At 35.3% G+C, this 23,238-nt stretch overlaps 1 protein-coding gene across 1 annotated transcript in view; it reads left to right on the forward strand.

Annotated features, from left to right (window-relative positions):
• Positions 1–23,238, forward strand: part of SEMA3E (semaphorin 3E) — a 128,333-nt gene that overhangs the window by 46,697 nt on the left and 58,398 nt on the right. Inside the window, exon 2 of the mRNA XM_023919012.2 lies at positions 21,089–21,249. Within this exon, the coding sequence (XP_023774780.2) occupies positions 21,089–21,249 (161 nt within the window). The remainder of the gene's footprint in view (positions 1–21,088; positions 21,250–23,238) is intronic.

The following is a 23,238-nucleotide window of genomic DNA, read 5'->3' on the forward strand; positions in this document are numbered from 1 at the left end:
TACACATGTGAGATGTCTGGTACAACAGAAATTCTGCTCAGTTCTCCCAACTCTTCTCTAATATATCAGTTAAATAATAATGAATACATTTTGGAACAGAATAGACATGTCATAAAACAAAAAAATTACCCAAATGGAAACAAACACATCAATGTAGATTTAGGAAAAAATTATGTATAATTTTAAAAGGTAAATCCAGAGCACAAACACCACTGAAGCATTGACCTGAGATAATTCCTAGTATTTAAATTTTTGATGTCCTTCTTGGCAACTTTGAAAAATAGAATTCTTCCAAATAATATTTGGGCTTGGTTCAGGAAGCAAAACAAGGACTACTCTACATAGGGGGTTGGATGACGTTATGTTGCTTGGAGATGAAGACAGTGGAACATTTTAGCTTTATGGATGTATGCCATGTGGCCTCTGAGACATAAAATGGTTTTATTTAGTAATACTTCTGCAGCCAAAGAAACCATATTCTTTCACACTAGCAAGGCCTATTAAGGAATTGCTACTTTTCAAAAGAAGAGGTGGTTGCAGCTTCATGCCTCTCCAGGTTGTGTTGTAGTTGCATCAGCTGCAGCTCTTTGGTGTTGATGTTATTTGATATCTTATTTTAGGATAAAAGTGGATGAATGCAATTTAGATAATTCTGACAAGTAGGAACTATAATTCATTCATTTTATTCATAAATCTGCTAATACACTGTTGTTCACATTTAGTAAAAATAAATGTTAATTCAGTCTCTGAAATCTATCTCTTTGTTTATTCATTTACATTTCATAATTGAATGCAATGAAGAATAGATAAGACACTAAAGTGTCTTATCTAAGAGTGACTACCTCTAAAGAGTGACTTTCCTCCATGAATTTTTCTTAAGTATCATAAAATTTGTTGCCAAGACAATCAAAGTCATCCTTGAGACCAGACACTGAATTTTTTTATGCTATACTTTCCTGCAGTCATCACGCAAGAGAAATAACACCGCCTTGAGGTTTTTCATCACGTGAAAATATTTGTCAAGCTGACAGTTTGGCTACTTCACAAAAATACATAAAGTTCATCAACAGTGCATAAAAAAGTTGTAAAGTAAAGCTCTTTTTATTGCATTTTAAGATATATGATTATTGGAATATAGACTATTTTGATTAATCTGTGCATTTATAGTGTATATTACTTGACATTTGTAGATAGTTGCTTCTTTACAAGATTTTTTCTTACATTTATATACAGAAGGGGATTAATCATCCTTCCAGTTAGTCACCTTTTTTGTCACTTCCCCACCAAAAAGACTTGGCTTTCCAGAGAGTGTTTCCGCTAAACACTTGCCATAATATTTGGTTTCTCCACCACGCACTTGGTTTTCATCTCTCTTGGCAAAACTATTTTTCATTCTACAGCTTATATGGAGTGTGATATTAGCAAGGTATTTGAACAGAAAAAGACATTGCTGGTCTATTTTCCATTTCACATGTAATGAAAACAATTTGAATTTGAGTTGGCATACAAGCACTAATAGTATTTGTGCAAGGGAAACAATAAATAATGACCAACATCAGCAGTGGTGGAATCCTACACTTGTGTTTGACAAACAACCTCGGAATTCAGCAACAGAGAATATTGCTTGAATATATGCTGGAAAACAAAAGGTGTGAAAATAAATCAGTTTAAGTACAGTCAATATCCACTTAAGCAGAAGAAAAATTGTTATCTTAAACCATTATTTCATCTCTTGAAGGAGAGATGCCCCAGATGTCTGAGCATCTTCATGGATTCTCTGGACTTGCTGCAATACTTCCATGTTTTTATGCTTGGGGCCCCAGAGCTGGGTGCAGCAATGCAGGTGGGGTCTCATGAGAGTGCAGTAGAGTGGCAGAATCAGCCCCTCTTCCTGCTGCCCATGCTACTTTGGGTGCAGCCCAGGATAGAGGTGGTTTTCTGGTATGTGAGCACACATTGGCAGGTCACAGCAAGCTTTGCATGCACCAAATTCCCCAAGTCCTTCTCCCCAGGCCTGCTCTCAGTCCATTCACTGCCCAGCCTGTTCTTGTGCTCAATATTGCCCTGACCCACGTGTGACACCTTGCACTTGGCCTTGTTGAACACGATGATGTTTGTACATTCCACCTCTCAGGCCTGTCCAGGTCCCTCTGGGTGACATCTGCTCCTGCAGTGTGTTGAGGACACCACTCAGATGGGTGTTGTCAGCAAACTTGCTGAGGGTGTTCAATCCTGCTGGCCATGTCACTGGGAAATGTGTTAAAGCCTGCCAGTCCCAGTGCCAGCCCTTCAGGAGCACCACTCATCACTGCTTTCCACCTGGACTCTGAGACACGGGATCTGCTGTGTGCTGTACAGTGAAAGAGGAAGGCTTAAGAGTTTTTCAAAATCTGTTATAGAACTTTATTAACAAAATTAATACAGCTCACCAAGTAGTTCAGAGGAAGAGATCTTTACAGAAAGGGTAAGAAAATTAACTTAGTTTTAAGTTTCATGAGAAAATACATTAAACCCTTCTGTGTTGTGGGGGAGCGACAAAGTATTTGTAAGTATAAGGAGAGCTCATTAAAAATCTGCCCCCAAATCTGTCTCTTAAAACATGTCATCATATCTATAAGTGAGGGTGCTCGTTAGTAGCAGCAATTATTGCTCACGGCACTAATAATTGATGCTTTCCCTGTAGTCAGTGCATGTTCTTTTTCAGACATAAAAAAGTTTTATTCTCAGTCTTCTTCTTGCCTTATTCCCCTTGTTTTTTCAAAGGCAACTTGCCTCTCCCTGCCTTGAAGCTCGGAGGTTCCTGTCTTTTGAACTTGTAGGTGATTAAAATACCTGGCAACTGTAGGATCAGTTTCCATTTTCAAGATAAACTTTTAAATAAGCTGGAATACTTTTCAGAGTTTTTTAGCTCACGAAGCCTAAATGTCAGACTCTTCTGTGCTGAGCACAGTGTAGGCCTGTGTAATTAACGAGCACAGCAAACCTATTGTTGCTTTATAATTAAATGATTTTCAAGGCAATGGTTCTTCTGTTCATTTAAACATATCTCTGCTATTTAAGGTGTCATAAATAAAGATTACCAAATATATCTCTTAGTTTTTTTAATGTTCTTTCAAGTAAGCCAGCAAAAGACTGGAGATTCTCAGTGGTCCTGAAAATAAAATCTGACACTCTTCGAATGTAGGCTGAAGTGCCGTAATGTAAAGACCAATTTTAAATTGCTGTGTTTTTCCTTCTCTGAAATGCAGCTGAGTAGCCACTGTCCACAACTTTAGCAAATATGTAATTCCCTGAGCACACAGAACCAATCAAACCCCAGTAAGCTCCTATTGACAGTAACAGCAGGGACTATGGCAGTGCATATTTTAATGCCATTATTGCATTTTTAATTGAAATTGGTCTCCTCTTAACATGCCACACTTAACCTCTAGGTGCAATGTGCTGTACAAGAGTTTTGATTGTCACACATTAAAAGTGTGTAGTTAGGCATAAAGCCAAAGCAAAGTGCTCCTCGTTCCTCTGGAGAAGAATATCCCCCAAGGAATGCAAATATTTATATTTGGAAGGTATCCTTATCAGCAAGTGATTCAGCCTTCAACAATCTCCAGATCTTGAAAAAGAAGTAGATTATTTTATAATGCTAATAAATGATCAGTAAGCTATTTCTATTGATTTTAAATCAATAAAATAAACAAATAAGCACTCTAGCATCACCATCTTTCCTTTTTTATAATAAATTATTAGAGTGTTGAACTGATACAAATCCTAGACCTTGACATGTATTTCCTATTAGCTGAGTTGTGCTAAAAACCATGTGATGTGCATAGATGAGTTTGTTCACCTATTTTTCATTTTAAAAAGTGATAAACAGGACAAAAATGTAATTCCCACTTTCCATGTGTATTCATAACATTCCACATTTTCAATGGTGGAAACAACCACTAAATGTGTTTTCTTTCAACCAGCTTCCAGATGTATGCAACCTCATATGTGACTTCTGTCAGAAGCAAACTTTGCACATAACTAACCATAATTTTAGAAGTTCTGTTGCTTATGTCAAAATTAATTCATGAGGAGAACAAAATCTAATACACAGTGTAACTAGCTTACCTAGATAATCAAGGTCTAGTTTTATGGAAAAATTAAGATAGGTGTCTTAAAAAATTGTGACTAAGATATGGTTATAAAAAATAAAGTATATATATATATAAATAGTTAAAAATATGTTTAAAGTCACTTTTTGTTTATTTTAAGAACTTTTGCATTATAGCTATTCCACTAGCCCTTTCTAAAAGTTAAAATGTAATACTGTGTATCTGCCTGGTGTGTGAAGAATAGCTGTGAAACAATAGAAATATTGTGATTTAAAAAGAAACCAAAGTATTCATATAAATTCATATAAATATTAACTATATTTTTAATTTATATGTATTAAAAAAGTGCTGAAGTAATATGGAGTAGAATATTAAAATTCTCTTATACCTTGAGTCCCAGTGTAGTGCCATGCATTAGTAGAAATATTTGTTAATTCTCTGACTAGAAATACTTCAAAGAGAAAAATACTTTTGAATATTTCTTCATTCCTTTCAATTGTTCTTGTATGGAATACTAAGTTGTAGATTAAGTGAGAGGTGTTTAATAGGAAGGGAGATAAAAATATATAAAAAAAAATTGGAGGAAAGCATTTCACAAAAAGAATTTCACAGTACAGATGATGGTGCTGGTCAGCCAATCCTTCTACCAAAGCACTATTTTGAGATACTGTTCACAATTAACAGCACAAAGAAAAATTGCATTCAACTAGAACAGAAGAGCTTTCCAATTAATAACACATAAAGCAGGCATTGTCATGCTCTCAGTTCTGTATGTCATTTCTAATAAAGATTGGATAATAGAAATGCGTGATAAAATGAACCTTTTCTTTATAATAAGGCTCTATAGAACAGGAAAATAATATAAACTTTTTTGATCTAGCTGTTTCTCAATCAAAGGGCATATCAGTTACTGTATATTGCTGCAACATTCCAAGCCTTAAATTAAATTATAGACAATAGAATCAAATGCAGTTTACATCTGTGGAGCATTAAAAAATGAGGCACATTCAGCAGTTTATTTATCCCCAGTAGAAATACTCCTGTTGAAACAGTGCTCTAAAAACATTCTTTCCTACCAGGCTTGGCTGTCTCAAATGCATTCCTCAGGCAATACACATATTTAGTTTTTAAAAGTGACATGTAGAAATCAACCTTGATTTTCTTGGATGGCTGGACTTTCTTTAGTTGTGCTACAGTTTAGGTAACCTTATCACTCCCAAGCTCTAACCCTGCTACTGGACCTGTACAAACAGCCTGAAGCACACTTATTCCACAGGGCTGCAAATAAGCACCAAAGGTCCACCTGTGTTAATACATTTTGAAGGCTTCTGTCACTTATTGCACAAGATTAATGTGTAAGGAGAGGCCACATTCTGAGGAGACTGAATGTGCAATCTTTAATCTAAATATGAGGATCTGAACCATCTGATCTGAAAATTGCACTCTTAGTGGAATACCACTAAAGCTCACTGCAGTCATAAAAGAAAGGGCTCCAAACTTTACTGGTAGGTTTGGATGCACATTTTTAAATGCAGCTTAAAATTGTTTTACAAATCAAAAGTGTTTTGGATTTAAGTAGTAGGCATCATATATTCTTGTTCCTAATAATTCCTTCTGTAATTTAGATCAGCAGACTGTATAAATAATTCAGAAACAACAATAGGATGCATCAAGGATGAGATTCTATGCAGGTATAAGTGAAATGCCATTGAGCAATTTCCAGCGTTACCTTTTGCACAGTGGTCATTCCACCTTTTTTGGCTGCTGTGGTCTTTGCCTGGAGACACTAGAGCACATTTGAATTTGAATCATTACCTATGTTGAGTCCTTCCATTGCATGGTTTGATAGACTAATCTCTAAGCACATATATTTCTATTTCTTTCTTTTTTTTATTTTTTTCCCCTAAAAAAGACACATTGGTCAAGTAAAATTGCCTGTATCTTCATGGAGCTTGTAGCTTGATGTGAAATTTAGTGTCTCGAGCTCTGCAACTAAAAGCCCAAACTGGGCTGTATTGAGAAACAAATGAAGCAAAAATGATTGATTAAGTAAAAATGAAGCCAAATTTCCTAGAGCTCTGGTGCAATAGAAGTTCTGACTATAAATATTCTGTAGACTTTCCCTACTTGGTTTTTTCATTTAAAGCTCTCCGACAAAAGAATGTGAAAAGGAGGTAAATATTTAACATGAGTGGATTCCTTAGATGTCTTTAGTATTTGAAGCAGAGGATGGCATTTCAAGACATGCAATTTGTGTTAAGGTGCTGATGATTATATTTTTGGTATAAATGCAAGAACAGGGGCAGCTGAATTGTTGGAAGCCTCAGCTGCCTTGACAAAGTCAAGACATCTATGCAAACACCACAGCTCCAGTGTTCCAGCACAGACAGCATCCATATTGCTGCTTGACTAGAGCAGGACATGTAAATCCTTATCAGTAAACCAGCAGCAGATACACAGTGAAAATAAATCCTTCTAAAGGACATGTCTTGTGATCTTTATAAAACCTTCTAAGTAGAGCAACAAAACAAGCAGTGCAAATTCCATCGATTATCTGACAGGGAAGAAAAAGTAATTGTTTCTAATAGCTGTTTAGCATTTTTAAAGCTATTCAGATAATGATGATGGACATAGACAAAAGAAACCACAGAAAAAATAGTTACTGTCAAATGGCATTAATAGCAGCACCAGGCTAGACATGCATAGGAATGTGTAGGTATAAATAAGCACTTGAACACATTTTAGAGTAGAGTTTTATTTTTGTACTGAGACTGAGACTTTAAAATTCAAAAGAAAACTTTAAAAAAGATAACTTTAAAATACAAAAGAAAAAAAAGGAAAAAAGAATAAAGGAAAACAACAAGGAAAAAGGAAACAGGAAAAAGAAAAAGCCAAGGTTGCTTTTGGAAATATAGATTCTCATTATAGCTATAATTTTTGGAACCTTTATTAGAATACTTTCAGATGCTGAGGAACTTTTCTTAAAAAAATGAGAGCTTTGTGTGAAATAACATCTTCTATATGCATCTAAGCATACCTGCACAAATGCACAAAAACACACCTTCTGTGGGTCACAGAATATTTTCCTTGGATAATTATTTTCTGAGGAGATGAATGTAAATATATATACATATTTTTTTTTATTTTACTGCTGCATAGAAATATTTTACTTACAAATGTGACAACTACTGATCTGGTATCAACATCCTGTGCTTGTAGAAAACTTTGTTCTTTAGTGTAAATTATATTATGAAAAATGAAGATGGGAAAATAACCTGGAAGACAGCTAATCCTTTCCCCACTAGTGTGTGGTATTAACTAGAACAGATTGTCAGATGTTTCCTCCTATCTTTTTTTAATTGGTTCATCTATGAGCAGTTCCATTGCTTGCTATTGCAGATTATTCTGAAACGAATAGACTTTTACATTATTTGTATCCTTATTGTTAAATTACCCACCACAGTGCCTTGTCTTGTCCTTGCAGTGTTTGATGTTTACTTTTCCCTTTTTTTTTTCTTTCAAGAACAAATATATATTATTGTGCTGTGGTTTAGCAACTTTATCTTCCATTGCTTCCAACAGTGGAGAATGGGTAGAGAACATTTGATACTTATCATATGCTCAATTCCAACAAGTGAATGTGATTGCAAAATATGCAATGAAAACCATTTTTTGGGGGGGTTTCTTGTGATATACATGTAACACACACCATGGCCTGCATGGTCTCTCAGTGGCTGCCAGATGAGATGTTCATATTGAGAAATAAATACATCCTTCTTCAACAGAGCCTGTTGAAATCAGGAACAGTGTATATACATATTTATGTGAATAATGCTGGCAGAAACAAAGCAGATATATTGTATTTCCATTTACCTGTATGAGTATTTTCTAATGATTTGACTCCTTTTTTTTTAATTTGTAAAGAAATGTGCCCCACTGGCTTCAGATCAGACACTATTTTATAATATCCTACAAGGGTCAGAATAGGACCCAATTCTTTAATTCTTAAAGAGAGAAAATTCCCTTGAACTTCAGTTAAGCTTGAACAATAAGTGGCAGAACTACTTAAGGGTAACATTTTCCTTTAAACTATTTATGAAATATAATATAAACAGTTAAATAGCTCTCAGTTAAATAATATATGTTTTGGACCTATTAATTCCTAAGTGTACTTACTTCTGACAGTTTGATAAATATATTATTCTGTGACTAGTTATTTCATACAGTTCATTATGTTCTTTTTACATGTTTTTCCTAGTGTCAGGCATAGAGAATTTTATCCTGATGTATTAATATTAGTGCAATATGCAGCAAGTATTACAAAATTAATTTGTCCTCAGATAGTCCCATGCCTGTAAATAAAGCATATAAATCTCAGTTTCTATTCTGTTCTTAGAAAAAACATTGCTGTCAGACTAAGAATACAGTACTTGGGATCTATAGTTCCAATATAATATCTTCACATTTTTCATACTTGACAATCATTTTGGATGTAATCAGCATATCTCAGAACCTGGTATTTAGAAATTGTCTTGTAATTTTGTAAAAGGATTCTGAATTTTGTCTTCTATGTTAATTTTTCTTTACATCTTTCCATCCCTCGTCACCACCATAAAAAATCCATAGCAGCTTTTTGAGAAGTTCTACTGCTTTTGGAGATAGCTAAATTTTATTAAAGATACATCTTTTTAGAGAAAACACAGTAATAGGTGCTTTAAAAATATGCACAAGTTCTTTCCTAGCTGTACAGATTCTAGATTTGTTTTTTTATTTAGGTATTTTTTTCCTCTGTGAAGCATTATGAAATTATGGAAGTTTATTTTTTTCCCCACTGATTAATCTTTTGGCAAAAAAAAGGGATATTTACATACTTTAAATTAAGACTTCCCTTTTTTTTAAAAGAACATGTAATTTTGAAATTTTAGTTGACTTACTATAAAAAAAGAGGGCTGCATTAATCAAAGTAAAATTATCAAAATAATTCCATCCATGGAAAAATAACTGGATTTTTTTGATGTTTGAAAATGCTCTGTGATGTGATTTGATGTTTTTATTCCATTTTGGGATGGAAACATCTTCCAAAATCTTTACAAGTTCTTTCAGTCTGAAAAGTGTTCTCTCCCAGTTCCAGTATCTTCTGTGTGTTGTGCTCCCTTTTTTTTACTGAGGACAAATTCTCAGGACAGTAGCTTGTGGGTCACCCATTGTACTTGCATTCAAAATATGAACTGTCCCGCAATTTCATGGAGACTTGATGAGTGATCAGTGCACATCATGTAGAGCTAAATTCAAACCCTGGAGAATTTTGTGACTATTCAAATTATTATTTTCTAATTTACCCTGTCTTTATGATGGAAATTCTTTAATTTTGTTTTTTTAATTTGTTTTGTTTTGTTTTGTTTTGGCTGTGCCTCTCAGTTAGATTGAAAATTCCTGGAGGAAACGGTTGTCCAGGGCTATAAATTTTTTCAGCTCTGAGCAGTACATAATGTATTAACGAGTAGTGTTCCTCAAGGATCTGTCCTGGGACAGGTCCTGTTTAATATCTTTAACAGCAGTACAGACTGTGGTATTGAGACCACCCTCAGGAGGTTTGTGGATGTCACCAAGCTGGGGGAAGCAGTGACAGACCCTGGCTCTGGCAGGGGGCTATGGGAGATGATCTTTGAAGGCGCTTTCCAACCCAAAACTCTTTATGTGTCTATGATTTAATCCCTATATCTCTATGGACTTCTGCCAACTTCAGTATATAAAAAATGAATCAGATGTATCAATCCTTCATTTTCATAGTATATGTCCAGTCTATAATGTCTGTGTGTGTAGTCTATAAATCTAAGTATCAGTAGCCCTTGTGAGAAAGGAAGGACATTAATGAATTATCTCATGTTCTACCTTCTGTAAAGCCAGCTATAAGTAGAAAAGACAGACTGACCCCAAAACACCTGAAATTAAGCCTGAGTTAAACCAAGCATCAAGATGATCAAGCATCTAAATTAGAGTGAAGAAAGAACTAATGAAGGAACACACATAAGTGTATGGTGTTTTTACATCCTGTACAAAATAATTCAGGACTGTCATACTGAGACAATGTTCCATTTCAAAATGGGAGAGTTTTATGGATGTTTTTTATGATTACATGATTATTGGGTCAGTTGAGGATATAGACATGTTACTTGTAATATCAGGAGATTGCTTCTCTGTTCTAATGTAGAATTCTCTTCAATGTAAGAGGTGCTTCTGTTATTTGGTATTTTTCTAAAAGCATCTGAAGGGCTTAGGAGCACAAATGACAACTGAGACTCAGTACAGTCTATTGTATGACTGTTGGATAATCAAATGTGCCATGAGAAAAGATAATGTTTGTCACTCTATTAGGAACGGTGAGAAGAATGACACAGACTCTCTTGTGAGTTGAACAGGAGAGTTCTTTTTCTCTCTCTCTCTCTTGAGGTTTGTTACCTCAGATCTTCTTTTATAGACCCATACGTGAAAAGTACAGAAAAGTAAAACTTTTATTGGTTAGTGAACTAACACATCACCATCATTGGTCAGTGGGGTTCACCACCCCTTGACCTTCTCTTGCAAGAAAACAAGAAACTGACAAACAGCACCTGCAAGACTGTTTTCTGTCTCTGAGGATTGTTTTAATTCCTCCCCATGATTTCCCAGGCCACTTTCTCAGGCGAGACTGACAAAGTTATGCAGCCTGCTATTCCACAGGCACTGTGCTCTCTGCTTCATAGTTAGCATCCGTAAATGTTTATATCAAAGTAAAATAAACTTCTAAACAAGCACTATCCTTCTATCTTGCAAAATCTGTCAGAAATGATTGAATAGTGTGGGGGAAAAAAAAGGAAAGGGAGGATGGGTGGACATATTCATGAAGGTTTGAGGATAATATGCAACAGTCCATAATACAACTCGTAATAGTTACATGACCATTAATAGCTGCCTATTATTGACTTTTATTCTCCAGTTACACTATTTAAGACCAACTGTGTTGAGTTCTACCAGCTCCAAATCAAATGGCAGAAGGATGTTTTGACTGTTAATATTTGCAAAGCATTGCTGATTCTGAAAGTTTTTGAATATGTCCTAAGTTATTCAAATAAAGCTTTTTCTGTCTCTTTCTTCTAAGGCATTCACTTAACCAGAATTTTACAGATAATTAGGTGGACTGGGGGAGAAACAGAAGAAACAACAAAGGTAGCTATTTCTATGTGTTTCCCATTACTGCAGTAATTAAAAATCCAAACATTGATAAAATACGTTAGTTTGTTTATAGAATACATTTTGGAGTGAAATTCATCTACAGTTCATTATGTATATCTATATATATGTATATATCTAAAAATTAGATAACATTCTTAAAATTTTGGATTATAGAAATTACTATTTTCAGATTATATTTGTTTGGATGCTCTTATAAAGGAATTTTAAAATGCCATTTGGGAATGCCTCTTTCTTTCGTTCTGATAAAAAAGACAGCTGGATAAATATCTTAAACTAGACACCTGATTTCGAACAAAGCAAAAGCTGAATATGACATATCCCACCTTGTAATATAAGAGCTTGAATTCATTCATAAAGCTCTGTGTCATAATAAAAAAAAAATAACATAATTCAAATAAAGGCAACAAAAAGACCTTTGATGTATTTAGTTGTCATTAATATTTAAAAGTATTTGAGATACATCAGGAAAAGCAGGGTCAAATCATGGATGGATTAGTGCCAGTTGACTCACATGAGGTCAGTTCCAAAGACACTGATGTAGCAGCTTTTTCATCTCTTTCCTGAAAGAATTAAATCTTTCCAGAGAAGATATTCTGGTCCACTAAAAGAACAAACTTTGGAATAACAAAGTGTTCATTTCTAGATAAGTCTATTCACCACTATTTATAGAGTTTCTGTGCTCTGGGAAAGTTGAGTTTATTTCAGTGCATGAGGTGTAGCAAGTCTTTCTAAACTCACTTATGGCATATTGTCTCGAACTCTGCATATGCTGTGAGTAATTTATTTCACAGGAAAAAAAAATACCTTAAAAATTTCCTTTCATCTTCTTAGTTATTTCCATTTCAATTTTCCCTCTGCCTTTTGCTTTTCTTACAATGCCTTCTTTCTCCTCGATTCAGTTTTTTTTCTTGTTGATGTCTCCAGATAGCATTACATACACTGTCAATCACATGCCATCCTGCCCAAGAGCATATGCCGCTGAAAATCACATGAGATAGCTCCTTTTAATCCATCTCTTACAGGGGAAATTCAATTTAACAGTCATTTCAAATAGCATAAACCCCTGACTCTTGGCATCTTCATTTTAAATGAAAGCACCAGATTCTCTTTCTGTCAAAACACAGGATCTCTCCATAGGAAGAATTCTACTCTTCCCAGACTGGTGTGGTAATAAGCATGTAGTAACTGGTACACCTTAATAAATCAGGTCCATAAGAGACTGGACTGTCTGTGTTTCATCAGCAGAGATCTGTGATTATTTGAACCATATGTACCTTCTAAAACTCAGGTTTTATAAATTGATTATTTCACTTGTTAACACTATTAAGATATTAAACATAATGTAAAACATCTTCTGTGAGTGTAATTTTCAAAGGACATTTCTTTCTGTGCTTACTTCCTTAGAGGTACATTGGATGAAGGGCATAAAGTTCACAAAGATTATTTCATGGATGCTCGTGTCTTCCATAGACTGAAATAATTGCACAGTAAAAAAAATCCAATTTATATTTCTCCTGGAATGTTTTAATAGAAAAACACATTTCTGAAACTTTCTATCATACAGTCTACCATTCGGAAAGAAATCTATAATATTGATGAAGATATCTATTATCCAAAATATTATCATGTATTATCACCTCCTAAAATGCTGTACTAAAAATAAAGGACCATTAGGATTTGAAATCACGAGAAAGTTTTAGGCAGCCACATTATGCAGGTCACAGAGACCTGGGAGTTCATAGCAGCCACAGTGTTATGCCATTTTGTATAAGCAATTGGTTGATATTTTCTGTCACAACCATGTTTCTGATCTGTGTTGTCAGATAGCATTTTGGGGATGCATGTACCTTTTCCAAGAAAAATCCCACTGGTAAACTAAACAAATTTTTTGATAATTGAGTATAACAGTATAATGAGTACATCAATTTACTACAGCAAATTTGTTTGAATGAGTGCCAAAATTTGCTATCTAATACTGAAATGAATAAAAAAAAAAATCTTCACCACTCTGCAAGCATTATCCCTCTAACTGGAAATAGTTATGGAAAAAATATATAGTAGGCTTAATTTAAAATATTTGGAAATGTTATTATTGTTGAAAATGAAATACTATCATTAAAAGCATAATGAATGGTAGACGTCATTTATGTAGTAGTTTAACATGGAAATGATGAAAATTTCTTCTCATTCTGAGTTAATTTTCTATCTCTTGTTTCTCAGGTTCAAATAAAATGCAAAAGAAAACTATTTTCACTATACTGTTCCACATCTAGTTATTTATTATTTATTAATGAACTTCATTGGGAACTTAATTGGGAAAATGGCAGAGAGCTCTGGATTAGGCCTTCTATGAGAAACCATACTATCTTACTGCTGTAATAAAAACCAGTAAGATCCAGAAATTGGTAGGGTCAAATGTGTTAGTGTCAGAAAACAAATATCACTTCAACATGCATGGCTGTTTAGCAGGTTCTGAAACTGCTTTCATTTGACTTACAAAGAAGTTTTCTTCTAAAACAGTCTTCAAATTAGCTATCATTTCTAGGTAAGTATGATTAAAGCCCAAAAAAACCAAGTTTTTATCACAGTGAATTTAATTTTTTTTCAAACATTAGTAACATCAAATTGAATATAAGATTTATTTATTTTTTTTTATTGGACCAGCATGTAAATCTGGAAATGTATCTTAAAATGGCTGCAAACCCAGCTTATATGAAGATGGTGTGTGATTACCCTTAAACTGATATACACCATAGGAATTTCCAGCAAGAACTAAAAATACTGTAAAATACTGTGTAAGGACACTTTATTATTATTATTATTATTATGTAATATACTAATACCACAGATCCTGGTCTTTTTGTAATGGTTATTTAGTGACTAAATAATTTACTTGTTTAGTGACTAAAACCAAACCAGCTCCAGTGCTGCTAATTGAATATGCTATTTTGCCATCAGGGAAGGAAAAATAAGTATTTTCTAGATGTGACAGAGTATGTGTATATCACAGTATATATGTGACATATATTAGATTGAAATGGAAATATCAAGGACTATGACTTGAACTATCATGATTAACTGTGTTAAGGACTTTCAAGCTACACAGACTATTTTCTGTCATTATCTGAGTAGAATTAGAAGAAACAAAAATATTTCCTAGGATTTATTATGTTCCAGTTCTAGGTTTTTCCAGTATTCTTAGGGGAGGAAAACAGCCAGAACAGTGTTTTGTCTTGCATACAGATTGAAACTATTCCTGTCTCCCCAAACTGTACCTTTTAATTTCAGAAACTTTTCCCTCTGTAATTTGGACAGACTGACAGGGAAAGATTTTGTTTGAAGTTTTGATTATAATTTAAACCTCATCACCAAATCCAGAACATTTAGAGGAAGAGAACCAAATAAGCAAAATTATTCGTGGGCTTTTCTGCACCAGCTCCCTTCATGAAGCCAATTACTTTCTCCAAATAAAGCTCGACAGCCAAACTCACCTGCTGTTAAGAGCAGAGGTTGAATCATATGAAAGTAGTTATGGACTAATGGGTTTTTGCTTGTTGTTACTGGAGTTTGCTTTGTGTCTCCTACCCTGCCAAGTTTCTGAGGCATCTGCCTGGCAGCCACACAGATAAAACCTCATGCAGTGAAAGCTCATACTTCAGTCTCCCCCACAGACTTTTAAACCTCTCTCCTACTGATTCATCTTCTCCCAATAAAACACTAAAGTATCTTAAGAACAGTGTTTTAGAATTATAGTGGTATCTTTCAGCATTACTACTACCCTGGATTTTTTAGTTAGTTTACTATTTGCAATTAATTCTTATATTACAGTTCTTAGCTCAGATTTTGCTACCAAATCTCATGCTAGAGGATTTGCTTTGGCCCACCTCTGGCCACTTAACTCTGTCCCCTTTTCTACTTCCCAGCCAGTTCAGTTCCTTGCTGTTTGGCCTGAGTTAATGTAACTTTCCATTACCTGACAATCACTATCATGACTCTGTAATTAATTTTACAGGGTTATATTTGACTGAGGACTGTAAACACAGAAAAGTAAAAATTGTTAATCTCGTATTCAGCAGAATTGAGGTTTTTAGGCGAATTTTGCTCTCTATATTTGTTTTCCCTGGGAAGAAATCTTCTGCCTCCTGCTACTAATTTTATAAAGAATATTGCCAGTTAAAGGTCTTGTCAAAAAGATTCAACCACTTGTAAGTTTATATTTTTGTCCTTGTGATGGATGAGTTTTTACTGTAGCCTCAAATAAATGTTTGCTTTAAAGTACCAGTGTTTTAAAACAGAAGATACATATATTGCCTGGTTTTACAACTGACCTGTAGTTCATAAACTCTGTCACAGATATTTCAGACTCTCCCCTATGTCTCTTTTTATTTTTCCTCATTTTTGTTTCTGTCTCTTTCTTGTCACATCTAAGCAGATTTTGTTATCACTTATCAGCAATATGGCAAAAAGCTAAAATAATTAAAATTACATAAGGCTCATGAAGTTCTTGTAGAGCTTGTTCCACTGCAGTATCTATATTCCAGGACAATGCTAGTAATTTGAAGCATAAGATGTCATTCAGGTGCTCACATTACCTAGACTTTATATCAGACTTTTACATTATTGATGGGGACAGAAGGCAACCCCAGTCATTAACTCTTCCTGTAAAGCAGCACTGAAACATCCACCTTATGTGGACTCATTTGTCAGTGCTCTGCATCTGGAAAACATCTTTGCTGGAAGAATGATCTGCAGCATGAAGTAGTGTGGGAGGTGAGACTGAATTTCTGAAGAATTTAAAAGGGGAGCCAAAGATTTTTATGAGGGCAAAAAAGGGCAAAGACTTGTGCAGTTGTGATGATGTAATGCCATGAAGAACAGCAGAGCAGCAGCAGCTTTATCACTCCCTGAGAAAAATAAAAAAGATTAAAAATTTGCAGTGATATTTGTCTATATTCAAGGTCCAAAGTTATATATTACTCAAAATCGGCTTAAATTCTGAGAATATGTTATAAATGTAATGTTGCTATAGTCTGGTTGCTGTGGAGCAGCATTGAGATTTTTGCATTTAATTTTCTAAGCATACTTAAGTTATCAATCATTTATATTTAAAATCATTGAACAAAAAATAGTTAATTTTTTTTTTCTAATGGAAGCAATGACTGTTCTAAAATAATCTTAGAAGCTGGAATTATATACTTCTCATTAAAATATTCAAGAAATTGCCTATTAGGAATATTATATTATTGTTAGACCAATGTGTAATAGAATCCATTTTGTCAAACAGGATACAGTATGAATATGTTCACCAAAGTAGATCTGCTATAAGAGATAGTGTGGTAAGCAGGATCAGTCTGAATATTTGCTAGCCAGCTCTGTCAGACAGATAGCAAACCATCAGGTTTGTTCTCAGCTTTTAAAACAGAAATAAATAAAATTTGTTCTCTTATGAAATGTAATTCAGCAGTCCAGAACTTGCTTTAAAGCTTTCACAGGTGAAGTGCCTTATAGGAGTATGTAAATATTGAAGCAGTCTTTCTTTGTTGAGTAAAATACAGTTTGTACTGCATTATGGTACACATGACCATAATGGTGTAGGTTTAGTTATGGTCTTGAGTCCTTAGATTAAAATGGCAAAGGACTATAGTGCAAAAGATAAAATTTTCTCAAATTCATGGATCAGTACTCCAGAAGATTTATTTTTAACCAAAAGATAAGTGTAGAACAGGTCTTGTCCTTTTTTTCTGTTTGCTGAGTACTAGCAGTATATTCACCCTGAATAATTAATCCTCTGTGTCTCTGGCTTTTTGCTTCTTTATGCAAGATCTTTACAGAAAACCTGTGCCTTTTTTATTATTATTATTTTTTTTTTTTTTTTTCCCACAGAAATCTATAGAAACTCAGTAAAAGGAAGGGTTCTGCTCAACTAAAACCCTTGGTCACTCCCACATGAGGGAAAAGCCAAGGGTTTCTAGCCCATGTGCTGGAACAGTTTGTATATTTATTAGATATTAAATAATAAATATTTAAATATTTTGTTGCATGGCTTCAACAGGAAATCAAGAACGCATCCATTCTTCCCTACCAATCTAGTAGCTAATTACTTGTGATTAGAACTCTCTATGGAAGGAGAAAAATCTGAATTTCAATCCATTAAGAAAAGGAAATTGACATCATGTCTGCTATTCCTCAGGTGACTTAGCCATTAGAATTTTTTAAAAATGTTAGGTAGTAAAGTATTTTCTCTGGCCAGGTAACTGAAGAAAATTGCACTTTCACCTGATCTTGTAAGTGTGCTAGATGTGCCTAGCAGAAATGTGGACACTAAAACCTAGTATTAGGTAGAGGAACAACCTCTTTTTTGGGTTATGCTCAAGTTTAGACATTGTCTAGAAATTGTATTTTTTAATTAAAGGGCATCAGCATGACCAGGAGTGCAATTCTTGACATTTCAAGGAATCTGTATTTACAAGGTGACCCTTTAGAGCATAATCTTCTTCAAGGTAACTGAAGGTAAAATTTGGGGAAATTTGCTTAAAATTTTGAATCCAAGTTCCTCACCCACAATCGTGTTGTGATTTCAATGACCGAGTGCAGCTCAGCGCTGCAAAGTGCAGGGATCTGTGGGTCCCCCACACGAGAAGGACGTGGACTTGTTTGGAACAAGTCCAGAGGAGGCCACAAAGACGATCAGAGTACTGAGCACCTCTAGTATAAAGACAGGCTGAGAGAGCTATGGCTGTTCAGTCTGGAGAAGAGAAAACTCTAGCAAGACTTCATAGCAGCTTTCAGTATCTAACCAGTACAAGAGAGATGGAGAGGAAGTTTTCACAAAGGCATGTGGTGATAGAGCAAGGGGTAATGCTTCTAAACTGTAAGAGCATAGGTTGAGATTAGATGTTAGAAATCTTCTGCTGTGAGGGTGTTGAGACACTGACACAAGCTGTCCAAAGAACTTGTGGGTCCCCCATTGCTGGAAGTGTTCAAGGCCAGGTTGGACAGGGCTTGGAGAAACCTGGTCTTGGAGAAACTATGACAGGAGGGTTAGAAGCAGATGATCTTTATGGTCTCTTTCAACCCAAACCATTCCATGATTCTAAGAACTGACTGCACTTGTGTGAGCATGAAAGCTGTGCTGTGTGTGGAGGCAGCAGCTCGTCCAGAAGCAGTAGAGCTGCATTCCTGCTGGGCTACACTGAGGCCAGCCAGCTTTGCACAGCACAACAAAAATGATCTGCTGCTTCAGAACCCGTGTTAAACCACACTGTGGGGAGATCCACTTGCCTGGAAATGGCAGGCTTCTAGAATTGTTTCAGACTCCCAGGTATACTGCTCATTCTCCAGGCATTCAGGAGCTTCTGCAGTCCATTTGTCTGCACTATCCTAATATCTTATGTCTCCTACAACATAGGGAAATTCTACCACCTTTCAAAGGATCTACATAATGCTGCTTTTGTGATTCAGTACAAAATTACTCTCTAAACCTGACTGCTTGTTTTTTCCAGCCCTTTCAGATGTTGGGTTTGCTTCTGTTCTTGTCTCTGCCCCCACAGCAATCCCATGTCTGTGTAGTTTGCTGGACGTAGTCTTAGAAACATCTCTTTTTACAAGTTCAATCTTGAAAGATGTTTAGTATTCTTAACTTCCATTTAAGACAATAAGATTTGCAGGTGTGCTTTGCAGGACTGAGTCTTACATGAGCAGTTACCAGTTTATGTGATTGAGTAGAGAGTTCTTCATCATTAGGAGAACATGAGTCATACCTCTGATCTATGTAAAGAAATATTGTCTCATTTATGAACAATTTGCCTTCAGGACAACATGAAAATAAATTAGGGAAAGCTACCACAATAACCTTTTGTTGTTTGTATATAACTGAAATTTAAAATGCAATTATTTTCACTCCAAGACAGATTAAAAAATAAAATATATTGAATGATTTAAATTTTTGTAAATAAAAAGTGGCTTTATTTAGGACTAAAAGTGTATTTCTAGCTCTGCTTTCATTTAATTTCTAATCTGTTCAGAAACAAGCGATGTTCTTCCAAAACAGCAATCTGCTCATTTGCTTGGCAAGATCAACCTTTGAAAGTGCCATTTCCTCATTGCTGTGCAGCTGTGTGCATCACAGAGTGTATCACTGTCAAAAAATGTGTATCTATCCACTGCTTAGTATGCAATGCTTAGAGAAAAACCTTTCTTGTTCTCTTCATCATGATGTTCCTTTCTGTGACTTACTTTTCCATTTGTTGAGGCCAGTCACACACAGGTACACTTTAATAGATTTAATAGATTCTGCTTGAAGATCACTTGAGAAAGACGTCATATGTGAGGCTGAATTTTTACTATAACTCCTTTGATGTAATTTTTATCATCTAAGGAAACATGATTACTTTTAAACTCTGTTGACCTGAGCTCAGCCTACCTAGTAAATGAAGCAAAAAATATTTTTCCTATTACTAAAATTGCTTATCATCACACACAAAATATAATAATTTAATAATTTAAAATTAATAGAAATTGTGTCAATTTGTTGGGCTAAATTAATAACCTTTTTGAGCATTAAGTTTCTTGCTTCCAGACCATCAGCTGTGGTTTCTATGTTGCTGCCAAAGTGCAGCGTGGACAAATGAATATAACTGCTGGTGTGGCATGTGAGCAGCCTCCAAACTGGATGGGGGCTCATTTGTCTTCTCTAGCTCAGGGACAATCACACTTCTTCCAACGTCAGCTTCAAGACCACACCCAAACAATTGAAAAAATTATGCTTATGGAAAACTGTGAGAATAAGCATGTTTAATTACTTTTACCAGGAGTGATTTCTTCAAAATGAAACAATTTACCACAGTACAGACATGAGAACAAACCTAGTTGCTCTCCCTGGTCCAAGCTCTGTCATTTTGGAGGGAATCCGAGGGTACTCTCTCAAATGACTCCTTTTGAGGCTTCTCAACAGCAAAATGATTTTCACCCTCTCTGACCTTCTGCAAGCCAGGTTGTGCTCTGCACCACAGTGCAGAGAGATCCCTGTGTTTTGCCTCTTTCTTGCTTCCTGAGGCCTGAATCCAAGTTTCTGCAACATTACCCAGAATGAATTTCTTTTTCTCAGTGGAACTGGCTTTAGCCTGCATCATGTACAGCTAAACCTCAGATTCCCATATCAGGTCAGTGCATTTCTTGACAAAAATCAATGTTGGAAAATTATTCATGTGCATTTCACAGATTTCATACTGTTTTCACTGAATTTAGAGGCAATACATTCAGTGAACTGAGTGAAGACAGTGCTAGGCCTAAAACCCACAATGCCATCCTCCTAAAAACAAACCCAGGTAAAAATAGTGTGTACACTGAAAACCTGGAGTTGACATACCTCTAAGACAAGGACACAGTTTCCAGTATTTTTTTCCAGTTTCCATTAATTAATTCTTTTTTCTTTTTTTTCTTTCCATTTGCAGTCATTGTTCTAAGAAGTACTTTTTCCTTTTCAGAAAATATCCAGGAGAAAACTGATTTTCATCCCTCCCCATTTCATATTTTAGGCACTAAGATTCTGATGCAAAGACCCAGAGACAAACCTCCTGGAGAACTGGCTTAGTTTGAAAATTTTTCCCACACGTTTCGTGTCTCTTTCTTACTCAGAGATTATATGATTAGCTTTTTAGTGTCCCATAACTTCTCTCCCAGCTCCCTAGGAAGATATGAAAATGAAGCCGTGAAAGCTAAGCTGTTTGGTATTTATCACGAACACTCTGATTGTATTTCAGAGCTCTGGGATTTAAACAGGACGTCAGTTTTTCGTAGCCCGTTTGGATATCTTGGACTTCATATTATGCTGCTGGATGAGTATCAAGAGCGACTGTTCGTGGGAGGAAGAGACCTCTTGTATTCCCTCAGCTTGGATCGAATCAGCGACAACTACCGAGAGGTGGAGTAAAAAGCCATATATATATATATTTATATATATTAGTCACTTCATGTTGCAACACATAGCGCAGGATATTAGAACTTGCACGACTGAGGTAATGGAGTTTTTGTAGGTGTTTTGTGCATGAACTCTAAAACCATATTTCTGTTTAAGAAAAATACACTAATTACTATTTTTCTCCCTCTTCACCCATAAGACACACTCTGGATGAAGAGACTTTGGGGTCATATTTCTCACTGAATTTCAGCATGGTTACAGATGTTTAGAGCACCTCACATTGGTAGACCTCCAATGTCTGTATCTCCACTATATCATTGAGGAGTAAAATCTCCCTGGTGTTTTTGGGGAGTTTCAGAAGAGAAAATGTTAAGGGAAAAAAATAGCATATAAACTACAAGAAGTTTTCAATAGCAGCATAAACCTTGCAGCTACTTTTTTTTTTTAGCCTTCTTTAGAAACTGGATTTTGCATTGGTTTGAGCCAGAGGTGCTATTACATAATGACTGAAAAGTGAAATTTGAAGGCTACTCAGTGGTCTGTGGGAGAAAGGTGGGTTAAGTCATAATCCTACCAGGGAACTCAGTACATCTCAGAAACCACAAGTGATTGGCAAACTGACAACTGAAATGGAGAGGTTTGAGTCTGAGCTGATGTGAACATTGGTTTCCTTACTCACTTCTGCCCTTGGAAGCTAGAATTGGAAACATACAGTAGCAAGGGGAGCTGGCAGGAGCATTGTTCCATTGTTCAACCATTTTGAATGTGGATAAACGATCTCTTGAAAATTTTCAGTGTTTTTCTTATCTACTGCTTTAAATTTTCCCTATGTATTTTGATGTATTTTCACTGATTCGCAAATTAATAAGTAGAATAAAAAACGAATAAAATAAAGTCCCTTGGGAGAAATATTTTTTGGTGATGTCTATACTGCAATGACCACTGATATTTCAAATTCTTTTCTTTCTGCCCCCTTGCTAAAAGTGATATTCTTCTGTCAGCACTCTGGCCAACTTTACCATAAGTATCTTTTCTTATCTCTAAGCATAATTAGTGTGTTCCACTACTGTGAACAGATATAATATGCTTTATTCTTTTTATAAACATTTGGGAATGGCAATTCTAGATAAGGGATATGAATCTACTCAGAAAAACTATTTGAGAATTTATCTATATTTAAAAAAAAAACCAAACCAGAATTTAACTCCTCAGGGAGCAGAGTTACATACTGAGCTTTGCTCCTCAACAGTGAGATATAAGTTAATTCCTTTTTGCTTTAATACAAATTATTAATATCCTGTGACAAGATAGTAGAGCTCAGGGACATGAAGACATTTAGACAGCATTTGTTTCTATAAAATAAACTTTTTCTCCCCACTCTCCTCTTCCCCATTTGGCAGTAAATCTGTGAGGAAAGATGACAGGACAGAGCACTTCATGCTTCTGTCCAACCAGCATCGTCCCATCTGTACACACTTGAAGTTCATTGCTCCTCATCTTGTTTTTAAGTGGAATATCAGCCATGTACTCTGAAACCATCTTCTCATGTTTGGAGACCTGTGCAGAGTACAGCAAATTGATAAAAACTCTTCTTGCCTTTTTTTATGCAAAAGATGAGAAATTGAAAATAATTAAGCTTGGCCTGGCACTTTTAGAAACATGATCTCACTGGGACCTAGCTCCCTTGAATACAAATGTCATGAGTGTTTTTTCTGGGTTCACTCAGTACAGATCACATTCAGGGATAGTTGGGGAAAGTATGATTGTCCTACAGCTCTATCAGCGAAAGTGTGAAATGAGACATTTCTGTTACAGGAAGTCTTAATTGCTGAGATACATTAGAGAAAGTTCCTGGAGTTGAGAAACTGGTTGATTAATTATTACCAAAGTTCTTAATTAATCTATCTTTAACTCTGTTTTGTTTAGTCTTTGACCTTTTCTTTTAGACTGAAGAGTATAGCTTGATTAAACTAGAAGTTGCAATCCACTGAA

Source organism: Cyanistes caeruleus, chromosome 4 (genome assembly GCF_971803275.1).
Source record: "Cyanistes caeruleus chromosome 4, bCyaCae1.hap1.1, whole genome shotgun sequence".
Lineage (NCBI taxonomy): Eukaryota > Metazoa > Chordata > Aves > Passeriformes > Paridae > Cyanistes > Cyanistes caeruleus.